At 36.1% G+C, this 19016-nt stretch overlaps 1 protein-coding gene across 1 annotated transcript; it reads left to right on the top strand.

The window, feature by feature from the left end:
- Nucleotides 1-209: 209 nt before the first annotated feature.
- On the top strand, nucleotides 210-18355 carry Ahcy (adenosylhomocysteinase). The gene is made up of 8 exons (XM_069842478.1): nucleotides 210-488; nucleotides 675-865; nucleotides 2825-2977; nucleotides 7270-7458; nucleotides 11921-12136; nucleotides 13670-13867; nucleotides 16358-16552; nucleotides 18104-18355. The coding sequence occupies exons 1-8, from the start codon at nucleotides 461-463 to the stop codon at nucleotides 18233-18235; spliced, it is 1302 nt and encodes a 433-aa protein (XP_069698579.1). The 5' UTR covers nucleotides 210-460; the 3' UTR covers nucleotides 18236-18355.
- Nucleotides 18356-19016: the final 661 nt, after the last annotated feature.

Here is a 19016-nt window from a genome sequence, read left to right as displayed (position 1 = left end):
ATTATTGACTATTCACCTTTCGTTTCATTTATTATATTTTTTTCGTCTTAGCAATTTTCAAGTTATATTTTTTGCGTAACTAACCATTTGTGTAGTGAAGTAACAAGATACTATCCGTAATTGTAATAGATACTATAATTGTATGTAAATAGTAACTCGTATAAAAATAGCTCTTATAAAAAAATCGTCTGATTCCTACCTCCGAACTTTGGTTGGTTTCAATTTGTTCACATGTTTTACATAATTCTCACTCTCTGACAAGTAAACGTATGAAAGCACTTGACCGCCGTGAGTTTATGTGAACCTTATAACCAATGAGGGAAAGCATTGGATTTTCGCCCCGCCTATTTGTACAAATAAAACTAATCACAAAGGCTATATAAAGCAGCCGTAAGCATGTAAAGGCCTCTGTTAACAGAATTTCTTCAAAGGTATAAGTTGGATAAGGAGCTACTGAATCATGTCAAAGAAGCCGTCATACAAAATTGGTAAGTATAAAGACAGGTGTGTCGGCAATATCCTAGCGTCTATGCCTGTGTTAGTGATTACATTCTTTCAGATGTCAATAACTGTACGCCTTGCACGTAATGATTGTAATAGGTGTGAAAAGGAACGCCAAAGTGAGAAGCACGAGGTAATGGCGGCAATTTCAACGTGATGTTTATTATTCGCAGCGGATATAAACCTCGCAGAATGGGGAAGAAAAGAAATCATGTTGGCAGAAGAAGAAATGCCAGGGCTTATGTCTCTGCGGAAGAAGTATGGCAAGTCACAGCCCCTAAAAGGAGCTAGAATTGCAGGTTGCTTACATATGACAGTACAAACTGCGGTTCTAATAGAAACACTTTTGGAATTGGGTGCCGAGGTAAGGTAAAAATTCGTTATCGTAGTGACGTTGTGAAGACCTTGAGAAAAAGAACAATTTATCAAACATTTTAGGAGCATCACTTTTCAAGAATATTTTCAGTTATATATTAAACCATAGACTCTTGAGCTGTTAAAAAATCTAAGTATGGAGTTTTTTATATATAAAAAACGTTGCATATAGGTATACACATTTTTCAATTAAACTCATCCAATTCGGCCACCTATCTCTCAGTGAGCAGAACAGAAGTGAAATGGACATGTCAGAGACATAGAGATATGCTAAATCGTCCACAGACAACAGTTTTAAACTTGACGTTCTTGTTCGTTTTTATTTACTCACAGGTGACTCTTGAAATTTGATGGCCTTTGATAAGTTTCGTTAAAAAGTGTGCATAACTTCGTTATTTTAAGTCTTCTGTCACCAAATCCTATCATCATCGGGATCTTAATTCTCTCATTTATTTCATCAATAAAACTCCTTTCATAACACAAGAACTAATGTAGCCTATAAATAATTAAATTTTTGCCATAGTAACCATAACCAGAGTGCGTCTGTATAAAACAAATGAAGTATACAAAAAAAAATCTGCTTGTTCATTTGATATTAAGAAAACCTGAAGGCTGTCATTTAAAAATTGTTTGATAACGTCATAACTTGCAGAAATAGTTTATTTCCATAAAAATATTCCTTTCTAAATACAGAGTTTCACGTGTCCGAGCTTTGTCCAAAGTCCCCTCATTAAATTTTAACTGCAATTATGCTTTACTTTAGAAAAACCGTGTAGTTTCTTATTTACAACCATGATAAAACAATACAAAATGCAAAGCATTTATGAATGTTAGATTTAATGTGAATACCATTGTGTTTGTTAATATTTATGTTCATGCTCATTAGAGAAATGAACCACAAAATTTGTTATATTGATGCAGTGAATGAATTCGTAGAAATAAAATATTTTGTGGTACACTAGTCCATAATTGTTCCGTTTCTCAATGGATACGATATATACCTTTGTGGACCCAAAAAAAAAAAACTTTTATAAGCCCTAAGGCCAAACAAAATCTAGATTTAATTGGCAACAACTTATCTTCAGCATGTTTGGTTTTAATAACAACTCCAGAAGGAATATCGGTTTCACCAGGTCCCAACATCATTTCCAACATAACAGATTATTGTTTATTAAATTCAGAGACTGGTAATTTAACAACAAAGAAATACTAGCATCATGCAGGGCCTCTCTCAACGTATTTTTCTAGTAAAAACAGTCCCTAGATACCAAAACAAAACACGCTAAACAAGATATACAAACACAAAGTGAATTTCTAACTTCAAACTCTTGTCAAAAAGTTTTAATTTATTCAATTACGGACTAGTGAGTCACAAAATAATGGATGAATCTTTGGCGAAATCTCATGTTTAAACCTCGGGTCACTTGCACCCTCAGGCCAGAGGCCCTTGGTAGCAACTCCATTGCCCTTGCTATATAAATTACTATTTTGCACGATCATGTTTTTTACTGTATTTACAACTAATGTTGTTGGGCCTTGGAAGTTAGAATTCCTACGCAGAAACTTGTTGCTAGGAAAACCATTCTTCATAACATAAATTATGCTGAAACAGACCCATTCCTATTATTTATTACTTAGTTACCATTACAGTGCAGTTTTGTGAAGGCTTTGGAATAATATTGCTCTAAATTTTGAATGCAAAATATATTGTATTTGTAATTTAAAAAATATGATCGTGCAAAAAATGTTGTATAATACCCGTTTGTGAAGTACATTACAAAATATCGGAAATTGAAAAACTTGCTCTCCTCTTTTTTTTTTTTTCAAACTTTTCCTCGATTTTATAAAAAGACTTGTATCGTAATATACTATAACTGGTATATAGTTAATACCTGAAATGAATTTCTTCGGTACATTTTATGACTTGAGTTGTTGTTGTAATTTGCAGGCACAGTGGTCAAGCTGCAATATATTCAGCACACAAGATCATGCTGCAGCTGCGATGGCCAAAAGAGGTGTGCCAGTATATGCTTGGAAAGGAGAGACGGATGAAGAGTATATCTGGTGCATAGAGCAGACTTTAGTATTCGCAGATGGACAGGTAGACCCATGTTGTTGAGAAATGTGATCCAAAACCTTTTCTACTCTGTCAAACAAGCTGATACATGATTATTTTCAGAATTTTGATACCCCTGACCTAAATTAAAATAACTACATTTAAAATGATATTAATGCAGAAATTAAACAATCAATTAAATTAAACTTAAAAGCAGTAGTAAGTCGTTCAAATGCATGAGTTACAATACTCAACAAAATAGATGTTATATAAATATTATTGATTGAATCGGTTACTAAGAACTTAATGCCTTTTGTAGTTTTGTCATATAAGTGTAACAGAAAATTAAAAATTAGACAGCATGCATTATCGTTATGTTTTCTTAACTTTATAAGCTGTTTACGATTGACTGAACAGGGATGTATTGCAACATTGTCTTGGCTAAGAAACTCGCCTGATTTACACTGTCAAAAAAAGTAGGGATGATAGAAAAGAAAGACTGATAAAATTATTCCTACAACAAAGAATTAGCAAATTCAGGAAGTGAAAACATATGAAACAATGAAATAGCATTCGAAAAATGTGAAACAATATTGTTCTGAACGTTGTTTCACATATTTCGAATGCTATTTCATTGTTTCTTATATTTTCATTTCCAGAATTTGCTTTTTTTTTTTTTTGTCGTGGAGATAAATAATGGTCGATTTATAACAATAAATAAACAAACAAATATAAATAAATAGTGTTATAAGACTAAATTAGTAGTAACAGTAAGTCATAACTTTTATATATTTCATATGTCATTTAAAATAGGTATATAGAATAAAGAAATGATACATTTTCATGGAAATGTAGGTAGCTGTAGAGCAGGGATCTCAAGGCCAACGTATAGAAGTTATTGCAGGGAGCAAGTTTAGATAGCACAATCAGCTGAGGAGATAAGCTCTATTCCCGAAGATAGCTCATTCTTGATTTATGTTACAAACTGTCGTAGGAGAAATACTACAAAGCTGCACTTTTTGAGCTGTACTTAATATGCATGGCACAATAGACGGTTGTTTTCGGAAGGAATTTCTTAAGTAGTTTGCAATAAATCAATAATAATAATTTATTTTCTAATAATATGTCAATGATTAAAAGAAGAATTCTGAAGCATGAAGAACCATATGTTACGTAATTATTTAAGCACAATATTTCATTTCTAGTAAATAATTTTAGGTATCTCTCTTTTCTTTCAAGTTTATATATTTCATAAAATAAAATTCAATTAAATAATAATTAAATTACAATTAACTTGTTGGTCCTATGATTTGCCAATATTGATATATTCATTACAATAATAGTTAGATAATGTGTGTCGTAATGTTTTCAATAATTATATAATAACCGGCTGCAAAAAGGTATCTGTCGGATACAGGGGGGAGAGCCATTAATCCTTCCCATTGAAGGCTTTAAGGAACCAACCTGGACAAATACCCAATGTCCCATCCCTACCTTCCTGTGGTGCAGCTGTTAGTAAGCATAATTTTACGAGCTGAACTAAAGGGAGGGGCTACTCATCAATTAGCACTGGTCAGCTTGATGAGTTAATGACTGAATTTGGTATAATTTTCCTCTAACCAATACCTAATTCCCTCTTTACCCTTTCCTATCCAGTCCTCTGACTGAACTCTTACTTTCTTTGACCCTGATGGCATTAGAGCATTCGAGGCCTAGGGGTTCATTTCCCTTTCCTTCCTCCTCTTTCTACTTCTCTGTTCCTAGTGCTGACCTGCTATGGCACTAAAATCGTCCTCCAGTGGCTTAAGGAGGGAAAGCTGGTGATCAACAAGATCTCCCAGCTAGGTCCAATGGACCCGTCGACCAACAGCAGGTGTGGTCCTCCAGACATTCTGGGGATTGTGTGTGAATGAAGTAGCCACCAAAACGTTAAAATATGGTCTTCACTTAAATCGGCTACAACTTGCCATTTTCACATGGATTCGGAACACCTCAAAATCTGTGCTTCAGTGGCTGACCATGATAATATCTTTGAAAAATATTGGAGTGCAAGAGGTCAAATGACTTTATTGTCAAACGCCTGGCATTAGAAAACAACAACATATAATAACCAAAACATCTTAGGAATTCACAAACAATTATTTTAAATTAGAACTGTTCACATCTTAAATAATTTTTTCACGTCCTTCAGTACTTCAATATATTTGTTACCCTGGTCTTGATTCAAATTAGGTAACAATTTTAGATTACTGAAGTGGTAACATTTACCCACTGAAACTTGTCTCCCACAATCTTACTTTCCCTTTGAAAGCTTTTATTTGTTTATACATTTGCGGTAATAAAGGCATTCTTTCCTCTGAGATGAACGCAATGACTGACCGTTACATTGTAGCGGTTGGAGATGTCTATTCAAACGTTGTGGTCAATGACGTCATCCGGAGATACAAAAACTGTTCCCGCATCATGTTCCACTCTTAAGGTCGATTCACATTATACGGAACGTCAAGGTCACAGACCGGCACCGTCATGTCCAATGGCAACACATTCACATTTAACGGCACCATCACAGGTAGAGAAATGCGCTCTCAAACAATGTCGATATTTAACAGACGAAAACTTTGATGCTTGGTATTTGGCTGGATTAAGAAAAGGCCGGAAAAAAAAAAAGAACATACATGAGGATGATGCCAGATTTTGTCTCAATAAGTGTAAACTGTTTCACTGTGGCAACTATGTCCATTTTTAAAATGTGTACACAATGATCTGAAAAAGCATTCCAACATTGTCCAGTTCTATTTCAATCCCGTAGCAGATACCCAACCAGCGCATGCACATAAGATGACCCATCTTTCGTACATGAACTGCTTGTTGGAACGAACCTATTATGTGTATAGACTCCAAGTAATACTTATTGTAGTAAACATAGTGTATTGGGGATCATCAGTGTGGTTTTAGGCATAATAGATCGACTATTGATCAGATTTTTTGTATTCGACAGATAATGGAGAAAAAATGGGAGTATAAGGGTACAGTACATCAGTTATTCATAGATTTCAAAAAGGCATATGACTCAGTTAAGAGAGAAGTTTTATATAATATTCTTATTGAATTTGGTATACCCAAGAAACTAGTTCGATTAATTAAAATGTGTCTTAGTGAAACTTACAGCAGAGTCCGTATAGGCCAGCTTCTATCTGATGCTTTTCCAATTCACTACGGGCTAAAGCAGGGAGATGTACTATCACCTTTACTTTTTAACTTTGCTCTAGAATATGCCATTAGGAAAGTTCAGGATAACGCAGAGAGTTTGGAATTGAATGGGTTACATCAGCTTCTTGTCTATGCAGATGACGTGAATATGTTAGGAGAGATCCACAAACGATTAGGGAAAACGCGGAAATTCTAGTTGAAGCAAGTAAAGCGATTGGGTTGGAAGTAAATCCCGAAAAGACTAAGTATATGATTATGTCTCGTGACCAGAATATAGTACGAAATGGAAATATAAAAATTGGATATTTATCCTTCGAAGAGGTGGAAAAATTCAAATATCTTGGAGCAACAGTAACAAACATAAATGACACTTTGGAGGAAATTAAACACAGAATAAATATGGGAAATGCGTGTTATTATTCGGTTGAGAAGCTTTTGTCATCTAGTCTTCTGTTAAAAAATCTAAAAGTTAGAATTTATAAAACAGTTATATTACTGGTTGTTCTGTATGGTTGTGAAACTTGGACTCTCACTTTGAGAGAGGAACAGAGATTAAGGGTGTTTGAGAATAAGGTTCTTAGGAAAATATTTGGGGCTAAGAGGGATGAAGTTACAGGAGAATGGAGAAAGTTACACAACGCAGAGCTGCACGCATTGTATACTTCACCTGACATAATTAGGACCATAAAATCCAGACGTTTGAGATGGGCAGGACATGTAGCACATATGGGCGAATCCAGAAATGCATATAGAGTGTTAGTTGGGAGGCCGGAGGACAAAAGACCTTTGGGGAGGCTGAGACATAGATGGGAAGATAATATTAAAATGGATTTGAGGGAGGTGGGATATGATGGTAGAGAATGGATTAATCTTGCTCAGGATAGGGACCAATGGCGGGCTTATGTGAGGGCGGCAATGAACCTCCAAGTTCCTTAAAAGCAGTAAGTAAGTAAACATGGTGAGGGACTAGTTTGCCTTTTATGCTGTAGAAAAATGGCGAAGAGCCCCTTCATTTGCACAACAATTCGTTTATAAGAGGCAGACTGCAGAACTTAGAAGTCTTACTGCCCTTTCTTGCTTTTAATGATAAAGTGATGACTCAGTTTGTCTTTTTTTTATGTTCTCAGCCTCTCAACATGATTCTGGATGATGGAGGTGATCTCACTAGTCTAGTACACACAAAGTATCCACAGTACTTGGAAGGTATTAAAGGACTGTCTGAAGAAACTACTACGGGTGTGCACAATCTGTACAAGATGGTGAAGGACGGTAAACTGAAAGTCCCTGCCATTAACGTCAATGATTCTGTAACAAAGGTAATTAAAAAAAGTATTTAATTAGCAGGGAGATGCACTATCACCTTTACTTTTTAACTTCGCTCTAGAATATGCCATTAGGAAAGTTCAGGATAACAGAGAGGGTTTGGAATTGAACGGGTTACATCAGCTTCTTGTTTATGCAGATGACGTGAATATGTTAGGAGAAAATACACAAACGATTAGGGAAAACACGGAAATTTTACTTGAAGCAAGTAAAGCGATCGGTTTGGAAGTAAATCCCGAAAAGACAAAGTATATGATTATGTCCCGTGACCAGAATATTGTACGAAATGGAAATATAAAAATTGGACATTTTTCCTTCGAAGAGGTGGAAAAATTCAAATATCTTGGAGCAACAGTAACAAATATAAATGACACTCGGGAGGAAATTAAACGCAGAATAAATATGGGAAATGCATGTTATTATTCGGTTGAGAAGCTCTTATCATCCAGTCTGCTGTCCAAAAATCTGAAAGTTAGAATTTATAAAACAGTTATATTACTGGTTCTTCTGTATGGTTGTGAAACTTGGACTCTCACTCTGAGAGAGGAACATAGGTTAAGGGTGTTTGAGAATAAGGTGCTTAGGAAAATATTTGGGGCTAAGCGGGATGAAGTTACAGGAGAATGGAGAAAGTTACACAACACAGAACTGCACGCATTGTATTCTTCACCTAACATAATTAGGAACTTAAAAACCAGACGTTTGAGATGGGCAGGGCATGTAGCACGTATGGGCGAATCCAGAAATGCATATAGAGTGTTAGTTGGGAGGCTGGAGGGAAAAAGACCTTTAGGGAGGCCGAGACGTAGATGGGAGGATAATATTAAAATGGATTTGAGAGAGGTGGGGTATGATGATAGAGACTGGATTAATCTTGCTCAGGATAGGGACCGATGGCGGGCTTATGTGAGGGCGGCAATGAACCTTCGGGTTCCTTAAAAGCCAGTAAGTAAGTAAGTAAGTATTTAATTAGCCTACGTTAGTTCTAGATGTTTTACAAACAATGTAGCATAACTGCAGATTTCTTAGTATGTGGATATAAAGAGCCTTGCACGCACATCGGGGACAATGAAGTAAAGCTTCATTGCTTTCTTAATGCGACCACTAAAGAAAGCGATGTGCTCATCGGTATAATCTTAATTCTAGGAAAAACAGTGATAAATTGTACTATAGGAGACTAAATGGAGCCCACAAGTGTTCTGAAAATAAAACTGCGAAATTAAAAACAAAAACATTTCCTCCACCTAGGTTCGAATGCGAGTTCTTCCAGTTTCATACTCTGTCCTTCTACTGACAGAGGTAACTTAGCTCCACTAATGTGCAGAAATGACAGTTCTTGCAGGAAATTAAACTATGTTTCTACACATAAGAATAGTATAGTCCATTAGCAGAGGTTGTGAATAATTGTTTCGTTTGAAGGTCCAAGACATAATGATTACAGCATAATTTATTCCCGAAATCTGGAGTAGTTATGAAAATCTATATATATAATTTGAACTGGTAATGGAAATTACGGGAAAATGGCTGAACGGATTTTAATAACTGGCCCCTCATTTTGAAGCTTGGAACCCAAAGTTTTTCGGAAAAGTAGTAGTTTTCAGTGAAATGTCAATTTTCCTACATAATTTTCCTATTTTCCAAAATCCATCTGTTGTCAGTTTTGAGAACTAATTTTATCAAATCACGGCCGACTTGATTGAATTTCAGAACAAAACACAAACTACAATAAACAATAGGCTATTACATAGGCTATTACCTGCAGGATTGCCGACATATTTAGAGCTCAATTCAATTTGTTATTAACCTCTTCCCTTACTATTTATTTTACCAGTTTTGTGAAAAAAAGTGTCATATTTTTTTATTTTCGTAAAGAGGTCATTTAATATTGCAGAATCACTGTACATCACAAACTTTCTTACATACTTAAAAAATCACTATGAAATAGACAATGGGACTCAAACGAGTTAACTCGGGTTAATAAATTTTGACACATGTTAGCAACCCGAGTTAACTCGGGATAATAAGGGAAGTGGTTAAAAACTGATTCTGCAGTGTAAAACAATTTTCTGAGTACTGCTGTGTATTGGATATTCAAATCTACGAAACTTGAGGTGGTTTGATGACATTATTATCATTAGAAATTAAGTATTATTATAGTTAATATCATGATGCATCTATTTTTCATTAATTGTACATAATATTGATGACATGAAAGTGAAACGTTTTGAGGTTATGTAAGTAAATGTAGAGAATATATTAATTTAGATCTTCATTTCTATAATTTACTGAGTGGCTGCTATATATAACTACAAAACTTAAGTAAGATAATATTGTTATTAAAAATCAAATATTTTTATACTTATTAGCCCAGTGGGGTTGGGTCTTTTTCATATACTTAATGGCGGTGTAGTGTAGATATTGATATGTGTCATTGTCTTCAGTATTGGCTCAACAGAGCGCAAAAATTACAGTTCCTAAGGAAAGATCAAAAGGTATTACTTACTGATAAAATAAGAAGCCTAGAAAATTTTGTAGTCTCCAGATCATTTCAGCAAGATCTCTTAGTAGGATAAAATGATTTTACGCTCTACATTTCAAGTTCTACATGCAGCAGCTATACGAAAATGCTATTGTTCGAAAGCTTAGCAAACCTGACATTTTTTTAACTTTTGCCTACAATCCACAATGACCTGAAATAGCTACTGCTATCGTCCTGACATTGATACCTGCGTTTTCGCGTTGAAACTCAAAAACTGAAGTTGGATAGGTTCAAGAGAAAGTATTTGGCCTTAAAAAATCTATTCAGAGGGAGTATGTTTTATTATTATGGAAGCAAATAACTACTAAAAAGACAAATATTCTTCATTGAAAATAAATCTGAAAAATTTTTATTTGAATGTCTAACGAACTTAGTTTGCAGCAGCATTTGCTGCACAAGCCACTAGTGATAATTTAAAATCATGTTGTGATACAAAAATTGCAACCTTTCTAATTAGACAATTTTATAATTATTAATTCCTTCCCTCCTCGATGACACTACAGTCCATGATGGGCTTTGACTTCCTTCACAATCCTCCTTAAATCATCCAATTTCTTAATTCCCATTGTTCTTAAACCTGTTTCACATCCTGCAACCATCTTTTCCTCGGCCTTCCCTTTTAACTCTTACATAATTATGGAGAGGTATTTTGGTGTTATAATTATGAATTAATAAAATAAAAAGAAGAAAATATTTTGTTTTGGATACACTTTGTACCACTGAATTATTTAAAATATGAAGACAGTTTAAAAAATAAAACACTTCTAAAGACTTCACGGTGTTAAAATGGTTGGAAAGGTAATACACCTTGATATGCATGTATGGTCGTTTCAGAGACCTTACTCTGCCATCAGCATTTGACTGTTGATTGCTATGTGCCTTCTGGATTACTGTCTCTTTTGGGTGGGTATATGGGTATTGTGGGGATTGGGCATGCCTATGTATTGTTTATCAAGATGTCTGAATTGAAATTCAACTGGGTATTAAATATATTTTGTTTTGATTTGTACGGTACAAATAGACTGATACGAAGAAACTGGCACTGCAAAGCACAGTCCCATCTCGTGGTATTGGAGGGAAGTTTCGAAGTACTTCTGGTTCTTGAACCAGTAAATGCCCATCCATACTCTATTGTTGGCTTTTGGACGTATAATGTAGTAGATACATAGCAAGTGACAGTCAAACACTGACGACGGAGTAAAGAACGCTGAAACAGCTGTATATGCATACTGCATACCATTTTAAAACAGTGAAGTTTTTTAAACTTTTATCATTATTTTAAATATTGAGTTGGTGCGTAAGTTCGTAGCATTTTTCGTTGCTATGGTAACTAACTGTGTCACTGTTGAATATTCTTAAGGATTCAATCCAAATATTACATTACCATTTATATTTTGGCCATTGATGACTGAATTTGGGTTTGCATTTCTCTGAATTTTTACTAAAAAATTCCTGTCCTTCTAAATTATTCTGCAGCGCTTTTATTCTGGATCTTCATGGTCACCCTCATTGACGGCAGATTATTTTTCTTTATATATATATATATATATATATATATATATTAAATGGATGAAAAACGCTACGAACTTAAGCACCAATCCAATAGAAAATAGGTACAGTATTATTATTCCTATTGTTTTGTCTGCTGATATGGTTGAATGGATAGCACGTGCTTCCCAACCCATGGTCTGTAGTTCGATTCCTGGCATGGGTGGAGAATTATCTCCATTTTGCGGGACTGGGCGTTTGTCCCTTGGCTTGTGACATCCATGGTTGTCCTACATCATGCCAACTAGATGATCGAGGATGCCCACTATGTGAGAGAAGCCTAGACCTCTAGAACTAGATGGTGTTAATAGGGTCACAGAAAGAAGCTAGTGTTATTATAAGCTCTAATGTCTGGAATTTTGTTTCAGAGCAAGTTTGACAACTTGTATGGTTGTAGGGAGTCTCTTATTGATGGCATACGAAGGGCAACAGACATCATGCTAGCCGGTAAGGTGGCCGTGGTGGCGGGGTATGGTGACGTGGGGAAGGGCTGTGCCCAGTCACTGCGTGCTTTTGGAGCAAGAGTTCTCATCACTGAGATTGATCCAATCGTTGCTCTGCAAGCAGCAATGGAGGGCTACGAGGCAAGTGATAAGACATAATTATGATTTCAGAAACTGCATATTTGTGCCGTCACCTCATCCCATTTCTTGTTCGAAATCTGGACTTTCGAGTTTGCTATTAGAATTTGTAGTTCTAGTTTGATAACTTTGTTTATGGTAGACTCGTTTTTCCTTCATTTTTAACTCTTAGTTGGTTGCATTATCTTAATGTGCACATGTAGAATTAAGAATGAAGAACGTTCATGGATTTTGTTTTCTGTTGAAAGTGGTTTCTTTCATAATGAAGTGAAAGTTCATTTATACATTTTTATTGGGGCCTGAAAGAAAAAAGAAACGAATAAAAATGACATTTAATGAGTAACAGCTGAAAACAATACAGGAAGAACGAGTTGAGTCAGTCCAGTAAAATTTTCGCAAGATAAAATTTGTAACTTAACAGTTAAGCCATCTTCTGAGTCTATTAAGAACACCCAAATTTATAGCACATATTCTTGAAGAATGTAAGATTATTTGTAGGAAATCTTGGTTGCTTCGAACCAAAGGTAGCTGATATATTACATTTTAAACTCCAATCTTGGTTGCTTCGAACCAAAGGTAGCTGATATGTTACATTTTAAACTCCAATCCAGAAAATTTCATGAACTTAGACCTAGCTTGGTCTTACCGTGTGATCTTCAGTTTAAGAACATATGATTATTTCACAAAAAAAGTTGGTATTTCGAACCATTTACTCCAAAGGAATAAACCATATCTTGAAATTGGGATAAGTGTTCAATAATTTGTTCAGATACATCGTGATATATTTCTAAAGCAGTAACAGCATCATGTCCACACCTGTGGAGTAACAGCACGTCTGGCTGCAAAACCAGGTGGCCCGGGTTCGATTCTCGGTCGGGGCAAGTTACCTGGTTGTTTTTTCCGGAGTTCTCCCTCAACCCAATAAGAGCAAATGCTGGGTAACTTTCGGTGTTGGACCCTGGACTCTTTTCACTGGCATTATCACCTTCATCTCATTCAGACGCTAAATAACCTCAGATGTTGATAAAGCGTCGTAAAATAACCTACTAAAATAAAAAAAAAACATCACTAAGGACACAAGTTTGTTGAAGGGAAGTATGGGCAGCTTCGAATTTCTACGAATTGAAAGTAGGCCGCATCTTAACAATGAACACATGCATTCGTACATTTCAAGGCAACCCTAATTTCAAGCACAATTATTTAAGATGTATAAATGACATTTTCTATCTCCTTGGGATTTTAAAATACAATCATATAATCTTGAAACAGTATTTTACTTAAAGTTGTCAAGCTATGTAACAATGTATGTAAAAGTTGTCCAAGAGATGTTTGGTTACATTCTACATCAATGTTGTTATCCAGTACTCGGCTATGTTAGCAATGAAGCCATCAATGTTTAAATACTTAAAAAAAAAAAAAATTTCTCCCTGGGATTTTTATCAAGACTTCCCAAGCTTGAGAGTTGTCACTGTTCAGAATTTAAAACAGAATCTAAAAACTTTAAGCGAGTGAAATATGTTACATTCATTGTTGCAGGTCACAACTATGGACGAAGCATCTAAGGAAGGGCAGATATTTGTAACAGCAACAGGCTGTTTGGATATAATCACTGCAGACCACTTTCTGAACATGCGGAATGACTCCATTGTTTGCAATATTGGTCACTTTGACTGTGAGATTGACATATCCTGGCTGGAGAAGAATTCTGTTGAGAAGCTCAACATCAAACCTCAGGTAGCTTCACAAGTATAGTACTGATGTCATGTCACGTCCCATGAAAATGAGACTCAAGAGTTTCAGAGACCTAAGGAACCTAAGAGTTGCCATTGAAAGTGATTTAAACTTAATGGTATAAAAACAAACTGACTAGTCATACTAGTCGAGCAAAATATAATGAGGTGGGCGAGACCTCATTCATATTTGATACATATATGATGTTAACAGTTTAAAGAAACTGTTGTTGAATATGGCCACAAAGTCATGTAATATGCGTTCCTGTACATATATGACGTGTATCGTCTCAAGTGCAGGCAGTAAGGCCGTAACATGATACTACGAGAGGAGTTCGGCCGGCGTCGTGAATCGGGTCCCGGCATAGCTCAGTTGGTTAGAGAGCACTCAGCGCGCACAGCTGAGAGGTCCTGGGTTCGATTCCCGGTGCCGGTACGAATTTTTCTCGTACTTAATGGTATAAAAACAAACTGACTAGTCATACTAGTCGAGCAAAATATAATGAGGTGGGCGAGACCTCATTCATATTTGATTTAAACTCTGTTTACATTCCATAGTCCAATCTATCTATTCCAATGGATACCATCCCATTGTGGAATCCTGGGAAACGAGAATGCAGATGCTTTAGCAAAGGGCAGCACTGCTACTTACAGACCTGTTACTAAATCTACGTATTACTCTGTGAAGAGATTTATTAAATCTACATACTTAGACTTCAACAAACAAAATTTGATAACTCAATCCCAAGGGAAAAAATGGAACTCTCTGCATCAAAATCCACAGTTAATTCCCGATTTACCACGAAAATCGTCTGTAGCTGCATTTAGTTTGGCAACAGGCCATGATTGTTTGGCCAAACACCTGCATAGAATTGGAATATATCAGTCCCCTAACTGTCCATTGTGCAACTCAAACCAAGAAATGGATTCGGAACACCTCAAAATCTGTGCTTCAGTGGCTAGTCATGATATCTTTGAAAAATATTGGAGTGCAAGAGGTCAAATGACTTTATTGTCAAACGCCTGGCATTAGAAAACAACAACAACATTCCATAGTCCCGTGCCATGGCGTCGTGGTCTAGGTCATCCTGTCTAGGACTCACATTATGGAATGCACACTGGTTCAAGTCCTTATGGGGGAAGAAATTTTCTCATGAAATTTCGGCCAGTGTATGGGACTGATGCACACCTAGTTTCGTGATGCACTTGAGACGCTACGATGGGTAGCGAAATCCAGTTGCGAAAGCCAGCTATAACAGCTGGAGGGATCATCATGCTAACCACACGATACCTCCATTCTGCTTGGATGATCATTTACCTCTGCTTCGGCATGCGAACACGAGGCCAGCTGGTCAGTGTGAGCCTTTCAAGGGCTGTGGCGCCAGGGATTGATAAAAATTAAAAATTACATTCCATAGAGAATAACTGATGCTTGTGAAGTTGTGTCAATTTATATTGAATATTTGCTCCTTTCATAAGATAACCTGTTGAGCATTATATAGGTAATAAGGAAACAGCTTCTCTTTTAATCTTCCAAACGTGAAGATTTAGCTTACAGGAGTTATAAAATACCTTGTGAAAAGTTACTATGGGCACTTAGTAGAGACTGCCAGCTTCTCAAGAACTATAGCAGATAGATGAACAAAATTTTTATAAGTTATAAAACAGACCCTGCTGAGTTGATTGATTCACACAATAAGTAATTAGGATTATTTCTTATTTCAATTGACAATAATTAAACACTGAAGTGAAAGTTTCCTCATCTATTTCTGTCTGATACCATTTAAGGTACAGTCACACGTCACTACTTTTGCAGTGCTGCAGTACAAAATACTGCAACATGTGAACAATGAAAAATAGCGGCTGCCAAATCAGCTGTAGCGATGCGTGATTATTTGTCAGAACTTGATTAAAAACTTTATACACATTGTTTATTAGTAGTTGATTATCAACATCATAATATTTTAATTTATTAATTAATATATTTTTGATTGTTAATAAATTGAAAAACAATTTTAACACTTCATGTCAGAAAAGCTTTCAGCTACAATGTCAAACTAATTAAACATTAAACATTTTCATTCAGTTCTGACATACAGTTTCTGATGAGAAAATGGTGCTGGATGAAGAAACATTTCAGAAAATTTCACTTCAGTGTTTAATTATTGTCAACTGAAAGAAAATAGTCCTAGTGACTTACTGTGGGTATCAATCAACTCGGTAGGGTCTGTTTTATGATTGGTGAACATTTTGTTCGTCTATCTGCTATAGTTCTGGAGAAAATTAATTTCTTTTGAGGTAAGGTAAAGCATACAGGACAGCTGACAAACTCTACCAGGTGTCCTTAAACCTGATTACATAGAAAAATGGAAGTCATGAATATTAACCAGTTTCTAGGCTTGAGTGTTAGGGGTGATGACCATCTCTCTCTGCTATTGTTGATTAATCAGCACATTATTGCTGTATTGTTGCATTTTTTTGTTTAATATTTCAGGTTGATCGGTACAAACTGTCCAATGGAAACCATATAATAATTTTAGCAGAGGGCCGCCTGGTGAATCTGGGATGTGCGATGGGTCATCCATCATTTGTGATGAGCAACTCCTTCACCAACCAGGTGCTGGCTCAAATTGAGCTGTGGACCAAGCCAGGACAGTATCCAGTAGGAGTACACATGTTGCCAAAGAAGGTAAAAGAAACAATTTCCGTTAGTTTAATATCCTGGAATTCATTCTTAAGACATTTAAGGAAGGACCACAGAGAAAATGAAATTTTCTGCATTTTTTAAGATCCAGTTTTCATTTTTAGTACACATATGTAGCTTAGCAACCTAATAGTTACCAATTTGACTTTCATCATGTGCAGACCCAGAAACAAAATTTGGAACACTTGGAAAATTCAAGTGGGCTGAACTTTGTTTCTGGGTCTGTACTTAATTTTTAAGTTATCTTCAAATTTTCAAAATTCTATTCATACAAATTTCATTCAATCAGTCTGAATATTTTTATACAGCCTCACTGCTACGTTAGGAAGAGAACTATTCAGTCACTGTTTTCAAAATAATGTCAGATTAAAAAAATATATTTGTGAAATAACCCCAACTTTTCAAAACATAAAAAAAAAAATTGTTTCATTTAATGACGCTCGCAACTGAGGTTATATCAGCATTGCCGGTATGCTGGAATTTTGTCCTGCAGGAGTTCTGTTACATGCCAGTAAATTACTGACATTAGTCTGTTGCATTTAAGGACACTTAAATACCATCGACTTGGGCCGAGATCGAACTCACAACCTTGGGCACAGAAGGCCAGCACTGTGCTGACTGCGCCATCCAGGCCAACACATTCTTTCATGCCCCATATTTTTTTATTTTAAAAGTTGGAGAGTTAGAAAAAAATTTATGCACAAGATTGTTAAGGATGGTATAATGAATATACGGGGGGGGGGGGGGGGAGGAGGAATTAGCTTCCTAGCTACGAAATTGTAGAAGCCTTAGTGATTTGGAAGAGAAATACACAAAATATTATAGTGGAGACAAAAATTACGAATTGACGCTCGAAGAGTGTGGATCTTAAACTATGACATTAGGAGGGTTTGCAATCGTCTTACGCTCTTGAAACTTTGCAAACATATAGAGGAGGGTACTAGGAACAATTTACAGGAAGAGGAAAAAAATTTATTTGTCCAAAAATGTCATATTTTCTCTATAGGCCTTCGTTAAATTAACAGACAGCACAAAATTTTGTACTCACTGGAGCGCTTTGTGTGTTGTTATTATTATGAAGATAGGAGAGAGCATGTTAGGATGATGAGTCATTACATCTGTAACTATTCTCCTTGGCTCTAGATCTTTTTCTTGTCATTTCATTTATTAGGCATGATGTCTGTTTCATTCTCAAGAGCCTCTCTATCTTTCAAGTGGATGTTCCAGTTTTTTTCTTCTTGGGATTCTTCCCTCACATATATTTTACGCAGTCTGACAATTTTATTTTATGATTTTTTTTTTCTAGTGTGCAGTATATAAGTTTAAGAACTTGGTTTTTTTTTTTTACATAAAACCTTTATACACTTGACATCTGAAAAACATGGTCACACTTTCTATTAATACAGTGAATTTTTCCATTCCTGTTAATGAATAAGGAATTCACAATGCTTCGAAGATGGCTCTACATTAGTCTTCAGGTAGGGGGGAGAAGTGTACTCATATTTTCCGTTTTCTTGACATTGTTATTATTTACAGCTGGATGAGGAGGTAGCAGCCCTCCATTTGGATCATCTTGGAGTGAAATTGTCCAAACTGACCAAAAAGCAAGCAGAATATCTCAGCATTCCTGAAGGCGGCCCATTCAAACCAGACCACTATCGCTATTAGAAGAGGAGGAGGACGATGTGTGCACTGAAAATACCATTCCTACCCAAAGATTGCTTCACTGCATTGTAACTGTACTTAACATTTGTTACAAACAATAAACTTTTGTCATTCACTGTGTTATCTCTGTCGTCTGCTAATTGAACAGTAGATTATCCATCCCTTTAGAGTCCCTTCAGACGAGGCCACTTTTAGATGCGCTGCTGCTTGTGAATAATGTATTTAAATGGAGGCCTTCAGACACAGCCACAACTACAAAATCAGTTGTGCTGCAGATGCTCAGAGTGGTTGGCTTCGCCGCTGGTGGCGGCCACTAAAACTAGCGCTTCTCGTCGCTATACAATTACATGGTAGGTTTCAGATGGGGCCACAGCCAGGCCACTATTTTAGTGGCGTGTGAGTAGCGCATTCATGGTGCTTCTAACAGACTTCTGTTGGGCCACCAATTCCCTACACCGTCATGACAGCATACAGGCTGTTACAACAGAATAATATATAGAATGACGATAATAATAAATAATACAACCATAAACTAGACAATTAAATGTCTGAACTAGTGCGAATTACTGATATTTATGTAGTATAAACTTACTTACTGGCTTTTAAGGAACCCGGAGGTTCATTGCCACCCTCACATAAGCCCACCATCGGTCCCTATCCTGAGCAAGATTAATCCACTCTCTACCATCATATCCCACCTCCCTTAAATACATTTTAATATTATCCTCCCATATACGTCTCGGCCTCCCCAAGGTCTTTTTCCCTCCGCCTCCCAACTAACACT

Source organism: Periplaneta americana, chromosome 12, assembly GCF_040183065.1.
Source record: "Periplaneta americana isolate PAMFEO1 chromosome 12, P.americana_PAMFEO1_priV1, whole genome shotgun sequence".
Taxonomy (NCBI): Eukaryota; Metazoa; Arthropoda; class Insecta; order Blattodea; family Blattidae; genus Periplaneta; species Periplaneta americana.
Note: the sequence above shows the minus strand (reverse complement) of the source record. Positions and strands in the feature narration are given on the sequence as shown.